This window comes from Crocodylus siamensis, chromosome 8, assembly GCF_052110815.1.
Source record: "Crocodylus siamensis isolate JL-2025a chromosome 8, ASM5211081v1, whole genome shotgun sequence".
Classification (NCBI taxonomy): Eukaryota; Metazoa; Chordata; order Crocodylia; family Crocodylidae; genus Crocodylus; species Crocodylus siamensis.
The window spans coordinates 23,707,222-23,727,349 of NC_143402.1; the positions used below are offsets into that span (position 1 = coordinate 23,707,222).

At 38.5% G+C, this 20,128-nt stretch overlaps 2 protein-coding genes across 11 annotated transcripts in view; one reads left to right on the forward strand and one right to left on the reverse strand.

Annotated features, from left to right (window-relative positions):
* The first annotated feature begins 1,564 nt into the window (after positions 1–1,564).
* LOC149858209 (growth hormone secretagogue receptor type 1-like) lies at positions 1,565–8,107 on the forward strand. Its single transcript, XM_090060374.1, has 4 exons — positions 1,565–2,321; positions 3,913–4,179; positions 7,336–7,532; positions 8,000–8,107. Exons 1-4 carry the CDS (start codon positions 1,565–1,567, stop codon positions 8,105–8,107), a joined length of 1,329 nt encoding a protein of 442 aa, XP_089916500.1.
* LOC149858210 (fibronectin type-III domain-containing protein 3a-like) overlaps positions 5,895–20,128 on the reverse strand; it is an 87,658-nt gene continuing 73,424 nt past the window's right edge. For all 10 annotated transcript variants that reach the window (XM_090059346.1, XM_090059340.1, XM_090059349.1 and 7 more), the window contains 11 exons: positions 19,249–19,317; positions 18,888–19,006; positions 18,634–18,739; positions 17,752–17,927; positions 16,736–16,849; positions 15,913–16,062; positions 15,018–15,295; positions 13,059–13,271; positions 12,022–12,188; positions 10,428–10,549; positions 5,895–8,548 (listed from right to left, as the gene is read on the reverse strand). In XM_090059346.1, the coding sequence (XP_089915472.1) occupies positions 8,231–8,548; positions 10,428–10,549; positions 12,022–12,188; positions 13,059–13,271; positions 15,018–15,295; positions 15,913–16,062; positions 16,736–16,849; positions 17,752–17,927; positions 18,634–18,739; positions 18,888–19,006; positions 19,249–19,317 (1,832 nt within the window). In that variant the 3' untranslated portion in view covers positions 5,895–8,230. The remainder of the gene's footprint in view (positions 8,549–10,427; positions 10,550–12,021; positions 12,189–13,058; positions 13,272–15,017; positions 15,296–15,912; positions 16,063–16,735; positions 16,850–17,751; positions 17,928–18,633; positions 18,740–18,887; positions 19,007–19,248; positions 19,318–20,128) is intronic.

Below are 20,128 nucleotides of genomic sequence, written 5' to 3' on the forward strand. Positions count from 1 at the left end.
TTTTGATGGCCTGAAAATGCTGGAAGGTGCTGGAAGTGGGATTTTCTAAAGCTAAGGATCTCTGATGTCACAACAGACAGTCTCCTAATACAAGCCTAAACCCGTGGCCTCCTAATGAAGCAGTCACACTGAGTTCTCAGCTCTCATCCCAAGTACCGGTCACTGGCAGATGGTACGCAGTTATTGGAACAAATGCAAATCAACACAGTAAAAGATGAGGAAATTGAATGGAAAATACTTATTTGCTTCTGGGAGTTTTAACTTCTTGCTGTCCAAATGCTCCATTGCCAGGAACATATTTGAAAGCACTGTATCCCTGTGTCAACAAACACACTTGCAATCTTCCAGCTGGGTTAGATATGACAGTCTCCAAAGTCTCACCGATTCAGGGCCTATAGTTCCTTCTTGATGTTTGGCATGGCACCAGCCACACTCCTCAGGCACTTAATACATAATTATTTCTGATCTCTTCTGAAGTGGAAAGTAAATCAAATGCTAAGTGCACTGTCTCATTTTGAAAAGTGATGTTCAAACAAACACTCTGCCAGCTATCATGATAACCTTATTAAAACACAGTCAGTCCAAACTTCTCACTCTGCGGCATATGTTCTGGAAGAGACCTAGGGAAAAAGACCCTCAACAAACACAGGACAATGGAAAATTACATCATTGGCCTGAGTGGTGTAATTAAATTTCCAATATCAAAATGCTCCTCTAACCTCCCTGATAACTGAACAAAAGGTGAGAGAGAAAAGCAGAGTGGAACTGAAGCATTTGACAGCGTCAAACTGTGAATAGATGGAAAAGGTGGAAGATAAATTACAAAAAAAAATCTGCATAAGTCTTTCTTTAAAGGAAGCGTACTGAAAGATTAAAATACCTGAGATCACTTCAGAAACCGTGAAACTACACAAGGCCAGCAATCTGCTACCACAAAGAATATATTTTGTTCTTTCAGGTGAGAGCCATTTTTCATGTAGCAAATGATGTAGCCAGATCCCTGACTGGCACAAGGACTCCTTGCAAATCCAGCTGCTGCTTGGAAAGTTCTTCAGAACGGCTGTCTTTGCTGCCAAGAGGGTTTTTGATTTCTAAGAAATCTGACAAACTTTGAAGATATAAAAATGATTTCCTTTTCTCCTTGTGTCTGCATCCATTAATACAGACTGTATTTGAATCATTTTCTGACCGTGATAGATTACAAAATTGCTTTATACATTAAGCTTTCAAGAACCGCATGGAATTTACTAGACAGGAACATCAATTTCAAGCTGCCTGAAGCACAAGGTAAAAATATAAATGCGTTTATCTGTCTTTCTCTTCCAAAATGTTGGGTGTATATGCTAATTTTTCTCTCTGTCAATTTTTAGCTTCATCTAATATTTTTATGAAAAATAATTTTGGATTTGTACCAGAGGCAAGCAATACAAGGAATGAAGACAAATCTTCTAGCACATTTTTCAACCTTTGGAAACTATGAGACTGTGGATCATAGTTATCATGAGACTGGTTTCTATCAAAGTGTAATGCAAAGCCAACTCTACTTTTCATGTTGAGACCGGAAATGGGTTCTATCACAAATGACAGCCATTTTATAAATGATACGGACTACTATGAAGAACAATCATCATCTTTATTTGACATTCACATCCTGGTACCTGTAACTATAATTTCCATCATTTTGTTTTTCTTGGGCATCACTGGGAATGTGATAACAATATTCATTTTCAAACAGCGTAGGGACATGAGAACTACAGTTAACATGTACTTATCCAGCATGGCCCTCTCAGACATTTTGATCTGCCTTGGTCTGCCTTCGGATTTGTACAGGATTTGGCAATACAGGCCATACATATTTGGGGATTTTCTCTGCAAATTCGTGTTTTACCTCAGTGAAACCTGCACTTACTGCACCATATTGCACATCACAGCTCTAAGCGTGGAAAGGTATTTTGCAATATGCTTTCCTTTGAAAGCTAGAACCACAATCACTAAATGCAGGGTGAGAGGGGTCATTCTTGGGTTATGGGTTTGGTCACTTCTGACTGCCGGCCCTATTCTGTTCTTGTTTGGTGTGGAACATCGCAATGGAAGCCTGCCCGATGAAACCAGGGAATGCAAGTACATAGAGCGCTTGGCCCGCACAGGCCTTTTAGAAACAATGACTTGGGTCTCCACCATTTATTTCTTCCTACCAATTCTGTGCTTGACTCTGCTCTATGGACTCATATGCAGAAAGCTCTGGAGCAGTAGGCACAACCTGAGGGGGCCCCAGGCAGCAAGCAGAGAAAAATACCACAAGCAAACCATCAAAATGCTGGGTAAGCATCTTACAAGTCTATCAAACAGGCAGCAAGCACTACGTTACAGCAATGCAACAGACAGTCAAGCAATGGGGGCAACTTTTTTGACAGGTCTGATACATAGTAAGCCCCACACTTCCCCCAAGAGCTACTCAGATCCCCTTTGCCTGCCTGATCTACCACATACCCTACACACGCATGGTGTAAAGGAAGGGGAAAAAGAAAGGTGGCAAGAAAGGAAAAGCCAGGAAGGACCCACACAGCTCTAAGGTTTCTGCATTTTATTTAATTTATCCATGTTCCCCGATTTTACTGCACAAAGCTCCCAATCTGAACTGCAAGTAGTTTATTAGTAGGAACCAACCTCAGATCAGCTACAAGAATTCCTGTTATCCCAATGCGAGGCAAAGCAGCCTTGCCCTGCCTACCTGCAAAGTCACAACACCATCAAAAAAGCCATATGACGACAATGACTTTTTAAAATCCTTAACTTAATCATCCTTGATGTGCAAGTCTGGAAGATTTAGCATCTAGCAGTCTTGGTCTGAAGGGCAGCCTGTACAGCCAGCAAATCAAACTTCACCCCTGGAAAGTATTAAGGTTTTCGCAATTAAGCTTCGGTCCACAAGCTTAACAGATCCTAACCTGATCTAGTAAAAAAAAATGCTTTTCCCCCCCTCAAATTATACCAAAATCATTTTAGCAGGATAGATACAAAATGGCTTACTTGGGGTGACTATCACCTTACGCAGGCCATTTCTTCTTCCAAGACCAACAAAATATGAATTTACAGCTATGACCAGTGTAGCAACAGCAATCAAATGGGTCACTACCCCAGTGTTCGTGGTGAGCAGATTCCATCATCCCCCCAACAGCATGGATGGTCCAAGATAGCTCCCTTTTCAGACTGAAAGCTGGTGGCGAGCGTCTTTTTTTTAAAAAAGGGACATGTGGGAACATGGATATGCGAAGTAAAATGGACTAATTTTAGAGCCATGCATTCTCTCTCCATTGCGTTTTCTTCAAGCCATTGTTTGCTAACAGTTGTGCCTTCCAAACCTTTCTATCTTGCGCCTTCCTTCAGATTTCTGCCTTCCACAGCTTCTCCTATCTCTGCCCCATTTGCTGCACTCACTTCCCAAATATCTTTAAACTATTCCATCTTTCCCATCCTGTATTTGTGCCTGGCCCTCTCTTTTATCTGTCTCTCCCCAGTATCTGGCTCTGACCTCTGCTCACATGCAGTATTTCACTGATGAGCAAAGCAGGTTGTCAGATGGGAGCAAAAAAATATCTTCTAAAGGTAAACACAATACCTTCTGCTGCTGCTGTAACCTTGCTGGCTTATATTCTTTTTGTGCCTGTGTGTTACACACTGGTATATTCAGTTTTCTGCTTTAATTCTGGACAGAATAATGAAGTGGGCAACCATAAGCCTCCACTGCTTGTTTGTGTACCAGTAAACGAAACAAAAATGTCCACACAAGTCAAAGTGATCAACTGCCTTTTGTACACATCCTGCTAAATGTAGTGATTAGAAATCTGTGTAAGATATTCTTCACCTTTAAGTTATGTCACCATACTAAAATATATTTCTTACTTTTTTTAGCAGTAGTAGTTCTGGCCTTTGTGTTGTGTTGGCTGCCGTTTCACGTTGGTCGAATCCTCTTTGCCCAGACTGAAATCATCCTGTACGATGTCACTCAGTATTTCAACCTCATCTCCATGATTCTCTTTTACCTTGGAGCATCTATAAACCCGATACTTTACAACGTCATGTCACAAAAATACAGACAAGCAGTGAGCAAAATCCTGAATTATGGCCAGGCCTGGCATTCCAGAAGCTTGACAAGGAGTGAAAAGACTTCTCTTGAAGGTACAGAGGTCAGTTCTTTTATGTAAACAGTTCACACATCTACTCTACTTCAGCATCCCACACACTTATGTTTTTGGTTGTCTAATGTACGGCTGAATCACAGGTCAACATGAATCCCAGGTACTAGTGCACGTTGTAGCTGGAGGTTGTGGGGGTGTTGTGGAGAGAAAAAAAGTTCACTGCTCATGTCTTTATACAAAACCTGCTTTATTGCCATTGCTTATGCTTCAGGGTGAGGCAAGTAGTGTTGCTTGCAATATATAATGTAAAAATTGAAAATATTCCCATAACCACTTGCAGAAGCCCGTTCTCTGTGAAGTTCCAGGCTTCAAGCAAATGCCTCTACACATTGTTCCAACTATCCATAAAACTCATTAGTGGATTTGTTTCAAGAACTTCCAAGATCACAGATTTTGCTAGTTTGATACAAAATCTATGCAGCAGCATAATTCAATTTGTTAGTTTCTCTTTGATGAAAGCTAATCAAGATACAATAGAACTGAATCCAACTTGTTTCTTTTATTAATCGGAAGAAAACAACCTGGGCTGCACCTCAGAAGGAAACGGATAAGAAAGTATTCAACTTCTCTGGACTGAGAAAGCTCCATCTGCCTCTGAAAGGCAAATTTATTATCTAGCTTGTTTTTCTAAGATCTGAAGCAGAGGGAAGTAACTGAAATGTTTTACAATTACCCCAAACAAGGCCAGGCTGCACTACACTGAAGCCCTCTATAACACCTGAAGAATTTATCTAAAACAGTGAGTCTCAACTTTTTTAGATTCACAGAAGCCCTTGTTAGACTCAAGCACCCTTTAGAAATGTCACACTTTGCTTTCACTTGGTTTTTTGATTATGAAAAAATAATAGAGCAATTTTTCTGCTGCAAAGAACTCAGAAAGACCACAACAGCTCAGAATGGTTTTGACAGTACGGATTCTTGTTTGAAAATTCTGAGTTTATTTATGAATCGCAAGTCAGTGTTTGCACACCTAACAGTACTAATATAACACAGCACCCCACAGCACTCAGGGACAGTGAAAAAGCCAGTTACAAATGTAGGGAAAAAGTTGCAGAGTGCGAGTTATTTGCCCAATTCCACACACACACACAGTTTGAAATTGGGTGAATAACTCAAACTCAGATCTTCAGAACTGAGTCCATTGTTTTAACCCCAAGACTATCTTTTACTCAAGGGGTTTAATAGAGCTACAATTTTTGGATAGCCCAGGTTACTGTATTTCCATTACAGGTGATTGAGTCTGTTGGATTCTCTTCATTCCCCCTAGTTTATGTTAAAGAAAACTGGCTCAGCTGCTTTGGTACCATTTTACACAGAGGTCATGCTATTTACAACAAAATACAGCATAATATTTTATCTGGGAAAGATGGGACAGTTGTCATTCCACATATCAAAATGTTGTTCCTGACCAAGGTGGGAAGGGCCAACAGCATCCTCCAGTTGGATGGCTCACAAATTCTGCATGGAATTGGAAAACTGCTGTTTGAGAACTCTCTTCCATAAATCCATAGCTCTCCCATATAAATCAGGGAACTCCACAAGCTCCAACTTGAATGGATTTTTTTCCACGTTGCCGTATTGTTCATCATAACTACACACATGACTAACAGCACTATTTTTAAACAAAAGTTATGCTCTTGATTCTGAATTTAAAACTCCCCATGAAAATACAGAGACCCTACAGTAAAATCGGAATAGGTTTGTATTTTTTTATTGGCTGTATTAAATATATTATCTATTTGATACTTACAATTTAGTAATACAATGCATGGCAGCTTTAACATAAGTTTGAGATCTCAAAATTACATTACAAGAAAAAGGAAAAGATATCTAATACATTAATGCCTCTAGGGTACATCAATCTGGAATGTATAATAGTAAATATAAAATCTACATTACACTATGCTTTCCAGTATATTTCCTGGAAACGTGAATGTTTTGTGGCAAAATACAGAAGCATTTTATTTCAAATTTGAGGAAGTTATGATTCTAGTTAGTATTTATTCTGAAAGTCTAATGTATCATTTTTAAACAATATATCAGAAATGCTATTGCCAAATTAATCACATAATGCTTTTTTTTTTTTTTAATTTAAAGAGAACAAAGAACCTTTGGCAATAGAGATTTGCTGAAGGCAGTCTACTGTTTTTCTAAAAGTAAAATATGAAAGAAAATGAAGACAGGTTGTAAACTCTTCTGCAAACTAAAGACACTAGTATCTGTATAAAACTCTTTTCAACACTGAAGAGAGACTTCCATGATATAATAAATGATTAACTTAAAGTTCTCCTACAAGTAGAACAATACATTCAATACATTTTCCAGGACTTTTTAAAATCAAAATAAATAGAGTACAAAATGAAGAGTATATTTTTGAAAGGTTACTTTCCGATTGCACCATGAATCTACTTTTAAGAATATTAAGCGACACATCATAATTTAGGTTTTCCACATTTGAAATGCAACACAATGCCTCCAACCGTAACTTAACATTATTAACCACCACTGGAGAAAACACCCTTCAAATGTTTTAGTCTTTGAAATAATTAGCCTGTAGCCAATGGTACTATTACACATCTAACATCCTACAGGCAAGTGCAGTGATCTGATGTATTTAAAGTGTAGCTGTAGTCCTTGCGGAGTATGCGACTCTGTATATGGCATGTTCTCTTAACTCCGAAGCAATTAGAAAGACCCATACTGAATAAATGTTCTAAATTTGTGGCTTCCAGCTTGCAAAATAGCTGATGAAAGGAAATAGCTCTCTCTTATTTGTAGATGTCTGCAAAAAGTTTTGACAAGAAACAGTCACATGTAGTGCATAGCCTCCACAAAATTTTAAAAGTTCCTCCAAGCATGATGCATCTTGGACAAGATCATAGCAAACTGAAAATTCTCAAATACAAAAAAATGGAATGTGAAACTGCCACCTTTGTGATAGCAAGTCATTTAAAACACCATATGAATGTTACTTAAAAAAAGAGTTATGTCCATTTTTGATCCTCCATATTACATTAGAAGGGCATCCAAAAACAGTTTGAACATTTTACTTTTAGGTTAATAATTGTACAAAAATATTTGCTCAGTTTGAGCCAAATAGTGAAACATTTATCATAAATGCACTTTCTCCTTAAAGACAATATCTGTGCTTTTTCTGAAAATGTTGCAAAGATTTCATCAGAAGCACAGGAAATTACTCTTCTCTCAGGCACTGAGAGTGAAATGTGGATTGGGCCAACAGCTGCTTGCCAACAGCAGAAAGCATTTCATTCAAAAACATACAGCACAAAAATGGGGTCTATCTGCGATGTCACATACAAATGCATCACCACTGTATGTACGCTGCAGCACTAATATTTTTGTCTAGCATTTTAGTTAAAATTCTAAAAAATGCTGGTACCTTCTACCTTAACACTTGAAACAATATCAACCATGGGACCCCAAACATTAAAATAACTGCAAAGTAGTAATATCACTAAGTCAAGCCAATATTTTGTTTTCTTTCTACAGTATACTAAATGTGGTATGCTCTAGTAATGTTCTGCAATACAGTACTGTTCTAAGCTCAAGCATTTGTGCTGCTTTATTTCATGTATACCAAACTATAACAATACTTGATTAAAAGTTGCTGACCCACTACCACTTGTCTAGCTGAACTCTGAAAAGGACTTTGTTTTCTATAAAGCCTTCTAAGTGACTAAATGACGTAGGGTTTGAATTGCAACAGGGAGTGTACGCACACAGGTGTGTGTGTGTGCACATGTATGTGTTAAGGCAGTTTTTGGCTGTTCTATCAACAGCTAACCCTGATTACAGAGAACGAAGGATTACCCCTTTCGGTGACAGATTTGCATTCAGCATTTGGAAAGTTTCTGCCAACCCAGCCTCACCGAGTCAACAGTAAATGATGGAAATGTATGCATCTCTTATACAATCATTTCCAGCTAGGATTCTAATTTGAATTAACCATCCACAAATACCCAGAATAACTTGCATACATAAAGCTGAGTATTGAACAGGTTTTAAACTTCCTACTTGATTACAAAGTACTGAATAACAAGAGCAAAAAAAATAGCAACTGCTGCAAACAGGAAAAGAAAAACAGAAGCCCAGTACTGATCACTTTGCGCTGTCTTCTTAGACTTTGCCAATTCAGCCGTAGAATCAGTACACTGTGTAGCCAAGTCTGGCTTTTGAGATGAGAATACTGTACTGGGACTGTAAGGTCCACACAGTTCTTGTAATCCAGTAGAATCTTGGTACTGGCGTCCAGCGCAGACTCGGAACCGATATTCACAGTTTGTCTGAAGATTTGTGAAACGGAATGAAGTCTCTGGTCCCTTGTATACCTAAGAATAGAGGCAACAAACTAAATATCCATTTCACCTTCCCAATACTTAGCAGTAGATCCCTGTGCAGTGTTTGATTTTAGGAGTGCAACCAGCACAGGCCGTTGAGAGTTTGTAAAGCAGCTCTAGGGAAAAAAACGGACTCTGAACTTTTACACCTAAAGAGTTCCTAGCTTTGTTCTTTCTGAACTGTCCAATGTGTACAAGGTCACTCAAATTCAAAACTTACCACTACGTTTCCAGAAGTCAGTAAGCAAGCACTACCAGCAGGCAGAATTAAGACAGCTCAGTAAACTGGAGTGTTAGATATTCTGCCACTAGATGGTGGGAGCGTGTTCTTATGCAACACTTACTAACATATCAACTTCCATTTCCTGGCATGCTTGGCTACCCAGATGATTCCCTTGTGGGCTGGGCCTGGACCATGGGCTGTAGGTTGCTGACCTCTGCCCCAAGTTGTTCACTGTCCCTCCAGACCTGTCATTTGGGGGTCCAGGATATAGAGTACAGCCTTCAAGTATGCTAACTGCTGATGAGTAGGCGGGGGGCAGTACCTATCCCACAGTTCCAAATTTAAGGTAAAGCAACATATGAATTACTGAAACATACGATTAATCCTTTCCCTCAGTTCTCAACTAGCCAACAAATCCTCACCCTAGCCTTCATTAAAATCAGTCAGTTTTACAGTACAAATAGAACTAGAACTGAAAAAAAAGATGTTAATAGTAGCTTCACTGATCAGCTCCCTGTTCCTAGATAAAAAGGTAGAATATAAGAAAGTAGAAAATTCAGAACTGGGCAGGACCAGGCTGGGTCCAATTTGCAAAAGGCATGTTAAGATGAGGATTTGTGTCAGGTTACTCCAGCTCAATAACACTTCCCCAGGTCCTCAGAGACTGACATGCTCATGGCAGAGAGGCCAGCTTTAGAGGTGGGATAGAGCATAAGAAATGTTTCTCTGATGCCAATGCAAAAATGCTGAGATGAGTTTTGGAACAAAATCTTCAAATAAATACCAAATAAACAGGACTTCATTCAGACTCGGGTGCTTAGTAAGCAACAACACCTTGGCAAGATGATGCACACCTACAAGACCAGTGGCTTAAGCAGAGTAAAGCTTTTCGAAAAGCTTACACTGCTCCAAGTGTTTTTTTCAATGAGGCAAGACTTCTGACTTCTGCTATGGGACAACTGGAACAACCACAAAACCCAACACTGGGAAGATGCTTTTGAAACTAAGCCACCTCAGGCTTAAATCAATCTGTGTTATGCGTGCTTATGCCTCAAGTCTGAACAGCTGTAACTCTTTGCAGTAAGTTCACTAATCTGAGAAGGCATCCATTCAACACGTGAAAATATGGACAACCACACTTTAAAAAAGGTGAAAAAGAAAATGTTCATCCTGAGGAAGGATTTAGTCAGGGTTCAATACTGGTCAGAGACGTATGCACAGAAAGGGTTTTGAAGGCTTGACGGGAAACCTTCAAGTTTATCATCTTAGAAATGGTACCTAAAAAGACTCAGCGCTTCCACTGTTTTGTGAACTGACTCACAAATAATGTTAAATAACGAAGGAGGAGGAGAGAAGAGCACACATATCTCTGTCCAACCTGAGATGTCTAGATATACAGTACTTTATTTCTCTGCCTCTATTATGATTTAGTTAAAATATATATGAATCACATTATCAGATGTGATTTACTCCTTTGGATGCATTTAATTCAAAGATAGCTGAGCAACAGTAATATAATTTGGAATGCGTCTAAATCTAATAAGATCTAACAAGTTTTAGAGACTTAAGTTCTCTTTTAAACAATCCTTACAACAATTTAAACAAGAACCAAAATTACAATTTTAAAAACAGTCTGATGGAAGTTACCTGATCAATCTCCCTTCCACTGGTAAGCTGAAGAATGTAAACAATGGAATCACCTCTCATTGGTTGTAAAGGCTCCCATGTGACTTCACAAATATTTTCTCCCAGTTGATTTACTTTGGGTGCTGGAAACAAGAAAGGAATCCGTAAACATGCTTTCAAATGGAGCCCCCTCACATCCTTGGTTAGCCTGAGGATACAGCCCCTTCCCTTCCTATGTAATAATGAGCACAGCTTTAATAGCCACTCCTCACTAAAGCAGAAGTGACTCAGAATAGGGCAGCTGAGAGCTGGTACCACTTACATTACAGTATAGCACTCTCCTAAAAGTTCCTCAATATACCTGGCATTAGGAGCTTCCATATTCATTGCGTCAGTAATTTTCCCCATACAATTGTGCACCTTTTGGTATTAAAATGTTTTATCTATTCATTTATTTTAAAGCACTTAGAACTACACATGCAGCCTTGCTCAGGTTCTCTCTCCCCTGTCTTGCAACAGCAACAGATTCTGTAGCTCCGAACACAAGAAACAAAGTTCGACTCAGGCTCAATACTAAGAAATTGCATACACAAAAGCAAAGCTGAAATAACCTTTAATTTAAAACATTAGAATCCAAGTGGCTGGACAACCATCTCACAGCAAACTTTTAAAAGGACTTTCAGATGTCCTTGTAAAATTATTTAAAAAACAAAGCATATTTATTCAAAGCAGCATAAAGGATCTGGGTTTCATTTTGTACTATGTTCAGATTTCTTTCCTGAATCAGATGACCGTTTACTTCACAGGGAAAGTACTTATCTCTTACAAAATTCTAGCTGCTTTCCTGGGATCTCATTTACACCAAATACTTTTTTTCCCCCTCATTCAGACTATAGAGGTCCATAAACATCTGTGAGAAGGATTTTTAGATTTGTTTTTATGCTGAAGACTGCTTCTAAAAATCCATGCCAATCCAGACCATTATTCAGTAAACATTTCTTAATAACTAGGGAGAAATGACATTTCATTCTTTGTATCACCAAGTTTGTAACAAAACACTCTCAAACAGGAAAATTAGCATCCTCTCTTCTTAATGAGCTGCTCCATGGGACCTTGAAAATGTATTTGTTAGATCACAAAAAGAAGTTTATGTTCCGTTTCCACTTGCCTACTGATTTTTTCCAACTTATTCTATGAGAAGGAACATTCTCTAGCTGACAATTCAGGATTGGGAGATGCTACCCCCAACATTAGGGATGGCAAGGCGGTGATAAATAAGGTCTGGCCAGCAAAAAACTTCCTCTTCATGGGCGCCTTTTAGCTTCTTTTGTTCCTTGGAGTCTCAGAACAGTAGAGACTCCCCATGCCCGAAGAAGGGTGATTGCGCCCAAAACCTTGCAAAGAACTTTTTTCCAACTACTCAGTTGGTCTAATGAAAGATATCACATCTACCCAAATAATCTGGACCTCCTCATGGAGAAATTCTTACTACCTCCTACATACCCTCTGAAAGGCCTGAGTGGAACAGAGAGGCTGTATAAGGGAGGAGGATTTATTTTTTAGTATCCAACATACTGCCAAATTACACTAACTATTAGCACGCTGGGGATCTCACCTTTAAGAGATGCTGGTGGAGATTTGGTTGTAGTGAAAGCGTAAACTTCAGAAAACTCTCCTTCTCCAGCATCATTGTATGCCTGGATTTTAAAATAGTATGTAGTGGATTCACTGAGTCGCTGCACCTTGTATGTATGACAAGGTCCATGATAAACAGTAATAAACCTGAAAAAAAGGTATGTAGCTTAGAACTACAGAATAAATCAGGTTAATCTGTTACACAAATGTTTAACCCATTAAGAAGTGCATGTATTTGACAACAATATTTTTTATGTCCAAATACATTATATAAATTGCAATTCTTCTTTAAGTTTTCTATATAGGTATGTTAGGTTGAACAATTAGAACTCTGATTTTGCAATAACCAGTTCACTCACTGAATAAGTTAAATCAATGACTCTCCCAACACCAAAAATAGTTTCAGATCTCAGGCCCTTCTGAATGTGGTTTATAGCATCTTTCATTTAACTCAAATAGACCCTGGGCAGGAATGATATGTAAAAGATGTGTAGATTGTTAGTCATGCACTATTTTAGTCAAGGAAATTAGGCATGTAAAAAAATTCAGTCAATTTTCCTAATCTGAGGTTAAAGAGGAGCAGCTTCTCTTACTGACCATTACAAACATTAGATTTATTTTTCTTTAAAAAATCTGTTTTAAACACAAATTGACAATGCATTTACAGGTTAGTGTTACAATATATGAGCAATTCTAAATATTTTTCAATTAAATATACTAAGTGCAGATTTTCTTATGGTATTCCATCAGACAAATAGATGACTATGCACCACCCAATGCAGCTGTCCCACGAGAGTTCTACAACAATGTAAAATGGCAATTTGGACAGTAAGTGGGTTAAAGCACTGGAATTTATGTCAATACTTCAACAGTTTCAAATATTTTTTTCACATTTAATCATCCAATAAATGCAGAGAAAATGGTGTGAAGATATACATTTATAACTGAACCCAATTTCATCTCTCTTAATGAACATCAGAATGGTACATGGAACTGTACATATTGCAATCATCTCACCTGCCAAATCTATCCTCCATCTGCAAGTTGAACAGAGTAGGATTGGTAATTAAAGCTCTGCTAGGTCCTTCACCCCATTTCAGCTTAAGGCTCTGGTAGCTGAAGACCCCACATTCAAGATGAGGAGGGTCAGGAGGTAGTGGCTTCGTTTTGGCTTTAATGGTATGACTGAAAGGACCAACTCCCAAGTTGTTTATCGCCTGGATTCTAATTCTAAAAAAGGTAAGGACAAAAAAGTGCACACTTAAAATTTGACACTGGTTAAATAAGAAAACATATTAGACTAGTCTAATATTTCTGTTACTGACATGTATTGAAATTATCTTATGCAATCCCTTAATATATTTTGTAATCAAGTGAAACACCACTTCTCTTCTGCAAAGAACTCAGTTACATATAATCAGTTATAAACACTAGAGTAAGAGACTTTAGAATTTCTTAAAAACAAATCCCCACATTTTATTCAGGATTGCGAGTCATGGCCTCCTCGCCACTCTGTTATTCAGGGTTGAAAGTATCCATACTGGCCAAACTTAACAAAATAATTCAGTGCAGTCCCACAAACTAACAGATGAGAAGAACTGGGCTGCAATAACCACAAAGGATCCAAGCTACTCATATTAGCTGCCTTTATTTCATGGGCCAAGTGGTAGATCTTATGGCGGAGGGAAAAAGAGAAGATACCACAGTGGCAATGGGATGGCCTGCCACCATCTGAGCCACTTGAAGATGCTATGGCAAGTGAGCATACAGCTCTTCCTCAGTCACCAACTGACTGACACAGAAGCAGGCCTCCGGCTTCCTGCCCATACCAGGAATCGGAAGAATTCCCAGCAGCCTTCCCTAACTACAAACCAACTGGGATGCAGCAAAGGGTTTTCAGCTACAAGCAATACGGATGACAGACGAGGCAAGAAGAAACAAAGATCAATGCTTTGCTTCATTACTGTTTTTTTCGGTTGGCTTCTATCTGCAGTTACATTATTTGTTCCTTACCCAATTTCCAAAAAAAGTTCCTTCCTTTTTGTAATCAACTGTGTCGTCACAAATTCTGAAGGTACTAGGGGGTAGGGGGTGAGGGAAGAGGCTGCTGCAGGTGCTTGAAAGGCCCAAAACAGGGAAGAAAATTAGATACACAACTTCAAGTCAGTGCCTGGGAGTTCAGCAGACCAGTTACACACACAAGGCTCAACTGGATTGGGGATGATGCTGTTTTTGGTGCAAGAGGAGAACAGTAAATGATGGAAGTGTATACATCTCTAATAGAATCCTAGCTGGAAATGACTGTAATTAGAATTAACCAATCACAAATACCCAGAATAACTTGCATACATAAAGGTGAGTATCAAATAGGTTTTAAACCTCCTACTTGATTACAAAGTACCGAGTAACAAGAGCAACAAAACCAGCAACTGCTGCAAACCGGATAAGGAAAATAGAAGCCCAGTACTGATCATTTTGCGTTGGCTTAGACTTTGCCAGCTCCTTTAACCATGAAGATGACATTAACATTTTGATCTGATGTACCACAACAAGACAAGAGAATCCCTCAGAATATTGCAGGGGGTGGGGTGGGGTGGGGAGGAAGTGGTAGTGGTGGCCACAGCAGAACTCACCCTGAAGAAACTGACTTACAGGAACTCTTATCAGTATCGGGCATCAGCCAAACAAATTGTTGATTAGCTGCATCTCCTTCTGCTGTGACCACAGCAGAATACAGGGTGATGATGATAAGCTGTATCTTAGGGATCGGGGTCTTAGTGTTTTTATTACCAAATATTCCCCTCGTTTAAAAAAAAGAAAAAAGACTGTTATGTACCTACATTCTATGGCTTACCATTTATTAAACCTTCTAATTCAATTTACAAGGATACTGCAAAAACCTGGAACAAAACTGCCCCAAAACATTGCATATTAAAATTAACAGTGTGGTTTCAGAATATTATGTTGAATAATCACCTGTACAAAGTGTCAGGCTGTAGATTCTCTAGAATATGGCTGCTTCTTCTATCAACTGTTACAAGCTGCTTTTCTCCATATTCTATATTATATCCAGTGATCTCTGAGCCGTGGCAACAGGGTTCCTCCCACTGAATTCCAAGGCACATTGATAAAGGAAGAGGAACTTCCAGCTGATCTTCAACAAAATGTAGAACTGACACTGCTGCAGGTACAGATGCTGGCGTTGTCACAGCAGCCGTATCTCCAAACAAACCAGCTCCTGCTATATTCACAGCCTAAAACAGAGACTATATATTATTTACAGAGTTCACATGATTCTGTCTGATCTCCTGGATTTTATGCTGTACTAAAGAAACGTTAAAGTTAACAGAATGTTCATAAATACAGTAAAAAATGTTCCTGCCGTGAACTGAGGGCAACATCCCACCTTAGTAAGCACAAGGGTAAGGTAAGACGACAGCAGCAGCAGAACAGAAAGTCCTTGAAACGTTGTGTTGCCAGACAGCTCAGACAGACAGCACTCTGCAGCACACTTTATACTGCTGTTTTACAAAATAGTAAATCATCTTGAGTGCCTTCTAATAAAGGATGCTAGTATACATTAGAAGAGGAACTTGGGTATGCTCCCCAGGTAGTTGACCACAACCTTTTGGGACTGTAAAGTGATGCAGAATACTGTCAGGGAAAATGCCTGGTTTGCAAGAGAATATGAAGTCTCGAATTATTCCTAAACAAATTCATGTGTGGGAAGAAAGCTGCCCATTTGTCTTTTACTCTGCATACATAGGAGACAGACATTTTCCCTTAGTTAGCAGGCTCAACATGTTAACATTACAAGATTACGCACACACACACACACACGTTACTTTAAAAAGAAACAGGATTTTGATACCTGTACTCTGAAATAATATGTAGTTGCTGGGGTAAGACCTCTCACTTCATAGCTCAGGCAAGAGCCAGTGTAAATGATATGCATCGATCCTTCCACTTGTCCCCAGTCCAGTCTGTACTCACTAATATCAGCACCATTACATGCAGGACTCTGGAGAGTCAGATCAGTGAAAGATTAGTATTCAGTCAGTTCATGGTGGATGTATATATACAGCTATGAGGAATAGGTAGAGGAAGGAGTGGACAATGAACCTGCTGGTTTCTACTCACTCCCCTATGATTATTTTTTCTGTTCAGACTAAAGCACTAATGATTCCCCTTGCTATAGAGAATGCAAGTACTGGAACAAGAAGAGAAAAGCCACAGGTCAGAACTGAGGTAATCTGAGAAAGTTATGGGGAGAAGAGTTGGGACATAATGCATCTGACTACAGTCATTGCTCACAATTGTTGACATGACCCTCTATCAACATGCTGCATTACCCCCGCTGACCTCACCATTTTTTTTCAGCAATTAAAAACTAGTGTCTACACTACCTAAGAAAAATGTGCTAACAGCAAACTTTAAAACATATCATGGGAAATATTTAAAATGCCACTCAACTTGCCCATTGTGAAAACAGAAAGAACTCATAATTCAGCATATTAACAAGACAAAAAGCTTTTCAAAGCTAACACTCGTCTAAATAAGACTGGGAAAATGTCTGTAATATTCTACCTATATGCTCCAATCCTCCCTTTCTGTATATCCACTTGTGTTGCGTGTCAAGACAACACATTGAAAAAAACTGAAACGTAAGAACAAGACAAAACCCAGGAACCTACCTCCCATGCAACCACTACACAGGTAGCACCCTTACAGGTTACTAGGGGTGTGCAACACTGATCAGGGGGACCTGCAGCTGTAGAAAGCTCTACTTTTTCAGAATGAGGGCCAAGCTGTAAGAAAAGGCAACATGCATATATGTGTCAAACAAAGTAAAATAAAGCATATCTGCTTTGTTTCAAGTCAGAGAAAGGAAAAGATTACATCTTAATAGGGAGAACGACAAAAATTACTTATTTCACAGCTCCTTTCAGACAAGCTGTTTCATAAATGGGTTGTACACATATGTGATCTCTGTATCCTCCCACCAACAACCTTTTCTATGGTTCTATAAGGGGGAATCTTTTTCATAGGTCTGAAAGGAATTTCATCTCTCTTCTTCAAATCTTCCTTTGCTTCTGCAAGCAGGATCTGGCTGCAGGTGAAACAGGACCAAAGGGACCCAGCCCCTGTTCAAATCTGATATTGCTTGGATGTAGCCCTGATCTACCATTTCATGCTGTACATTTAAAATCATCTGCAGGTCTGGCTTCTGAGAAATCAGGCAGAACTCACTACTTGCAAAATAAAAAGAAGCTTGAATCTTCAAAAAAGGCAAAAACAGCATTTAGGTGTCCTGAGGTTATGTCTACAGCGATGTCACAGAAATGACCAGCACAGTACAGAGCTATCCATGTACTTTTAAAGTGGCTGGTTTGGCTATTAAGGAGCACTCTAGCTATGACAGCAAAGCTTAACATGGGCTAATTTACCCTGCTGTGTTGCCTGCAGTACAGATATGCTCTCAAATTCAAAAAAAGGTAATTGCTAGTTAAAACACAAACTGACAGGGAACTCCCTTAAATTTTACTGTCTTTTTTTTTAAGCCACATGGGTTTTTGCAACTTTTTTTCCTTCAAGAGGAAACCTAGAAAGCCACAGAAAAGCTGCTAACAAAAATCAGCAAAATCTTAGCAGATAGGACTACTGTCATTGTTACTTGACAAACAAAAACTGGTCATAACAGATTAATTACCCCAGCTTTATTTGCTGCTCTTATCCAGAAGCAGTACACTCTGCCAGGCAGCAAGTTGTTCACTGTGCATTCTAACGCTGGGCCTTGATACACTTGCTTGTGTTCATCTTGTTCTGAGTTTGCCATCTCTACAACATACTCTGTTACTTTTGAGCCTCCATCTGTAGAAGGTGGATCTACGAAATGCAAAGGAACATTTATATAAATATCTCACACACATACGCAATCACTTTCAGAAGTCAGGTTTTATTTTTGGTTTCCAGTGAGCCTTCATGAAAACAACAGTCAAATGAACTCCAGAAAAGCCTGAAAAAATTTCATTATGAATGGCTTCAACTAATATATACACCTCTAATCCTTGTTTCAGAAAATGTTTGTCAGTTAGCAAAAAATTAATCAGCTGGAAAATTATTCGTATCAGTCACTTTAGTGAGACTTTTATCAGACATCTATCATCAGATAAAATAAAGTTGTGAACATTATCTTCTTCTTGCTCTTCCCCTTCACACAGAAATAAAAATGCATTCATTTGTGATTTACAAGGTCAGTAACAAATATCAGTTGGGGTGAAAACCAGCTACAATGCACTGTTGCCTAGCTTTTGTACTGGCAAGCACAACACAACAGCCTTCCCTTCTTCCAAGAGGTTTAATAATACCCCTTTCAAGTTATCATCAAAGGAATATTTGAAATGTTGCTGTTTTATTTACATCTTAATTTTTCTTTTGAGCAAATTTAATTATACAAATCTTTAAGGTTTTAACTGACTCCACAGAATTTTCAGTTTTGTTTTGAGATACACAGCATAACTGTTTGTCAATCTGTTTTTTAAAATTTAAAATCTGGCAAATAAATACCTAGCTCAAAAATGTTGACTCTTACCCCACTGAAGAGCAATTTCTCTGGGCTTAGCTTTGCTAGCCAGGCACGGGGCATGGCAAGGTCCAGGAGGAACAGCTGACGTTTGAACTATCAGAACATCAGAAGCCTAGTAAAAATATATATAATGTTATTTTAAAAGATTCGGTTCTGGAACACTGCATTACAACTTGTTTTACCCAAGTAAAAGGAAAACCAAACAAGCTTATTTGAAGGGTCCTAGTTATTTACTCTTTTCAAATTACTTTTTGGCTTACCTGGCTTTCTCCTCCTTTACTGATGCAGTAAACTTTCAATTTGTATGAGGTACCAGGCTTGAGATGATCACACACATGTTCTCTCATGGAACCACTATATATGAGTTCCCATTTACTTCCTATAATGAAAGCAAAAGGGGGGCAGGGGGAGGAGAAAATTTACAGTCCACAAGGAAGCTTTGCAACATCAACACCAAACCTTTTTCCACATACAGAATGAAAACTGAATCCTGATCGATTCCATTATGAAAGACGACAAAACACTACAACAGTTAAATTACTACAAACATGTACAACTAGAAATGTAATTCCTACAATGAATAGTGCATAGTTAAATTAGGCCTTTAAAATGATTTCTTACCAATTAATGTTTCTGACATTTCTAAAAAATACTTAGAAATGTCTGATCCTCCATTATCTTTTGGTGGATCTGAAATAAAATCACAATTTAAAATAATTAAAATTAATTTAATTTAAAAGGTTTTAGAATTAACTTTGATATTCATGCACTACCTTGCAATCAGCTATTTATAAGAATATATTTAATTGAGAAATTACAATAGTACTACTGTATAAGGTCAGATATTAAAGCTTTAAGAGGAAGTAATGACGAGCTATACGTTCAGAATGTATCTTGTAGATAGTCATTCTTCTCTTAAATTGTGAGCATGGCATGAAAAAGTTACTACAATATATGACAATTCTACTTGAACCGTCTCCTTTTTATGTAAAATTACACACACATTAAAACACCGGTGAAGTACATAAGGCTCCACAGTTAAGTCGGGCTGAAGTATGAGGACTGCTATTAAAGCTCTGCTAACTTTCTACCACATCAATCATAGGCCTTTAATAGCGCAAGGGTGTGGACACACAACATGGTTACTCAAGAGTAATTTTACTTCTTAGTACACTTACTCTGGAACACTGAGTAGACTCATATGCAGCTCTCTCACACTGGCTGCCTGAATAGGGATTATTTAGTGGCCAGGCACTATAAAGGTAACCTACACATGTGCTGGTTGATATTCTAATTAGAATGCATCAGAACAGACTCGAATAATTGAGACTCCTCCATGTTCCGATTAAAATGCTCCAGCCTAGCTTCATTATCTTGTGTATAAGCCCCCACAGGTTTAAAAATGACCACTGGAGTGCTTTACCTAAACCTTGTCAAACGAGGTTTAGATAAAGTATCCCATGGTCATTTTTAAACCCAAAAGGGGCTTAGCTTAATACAT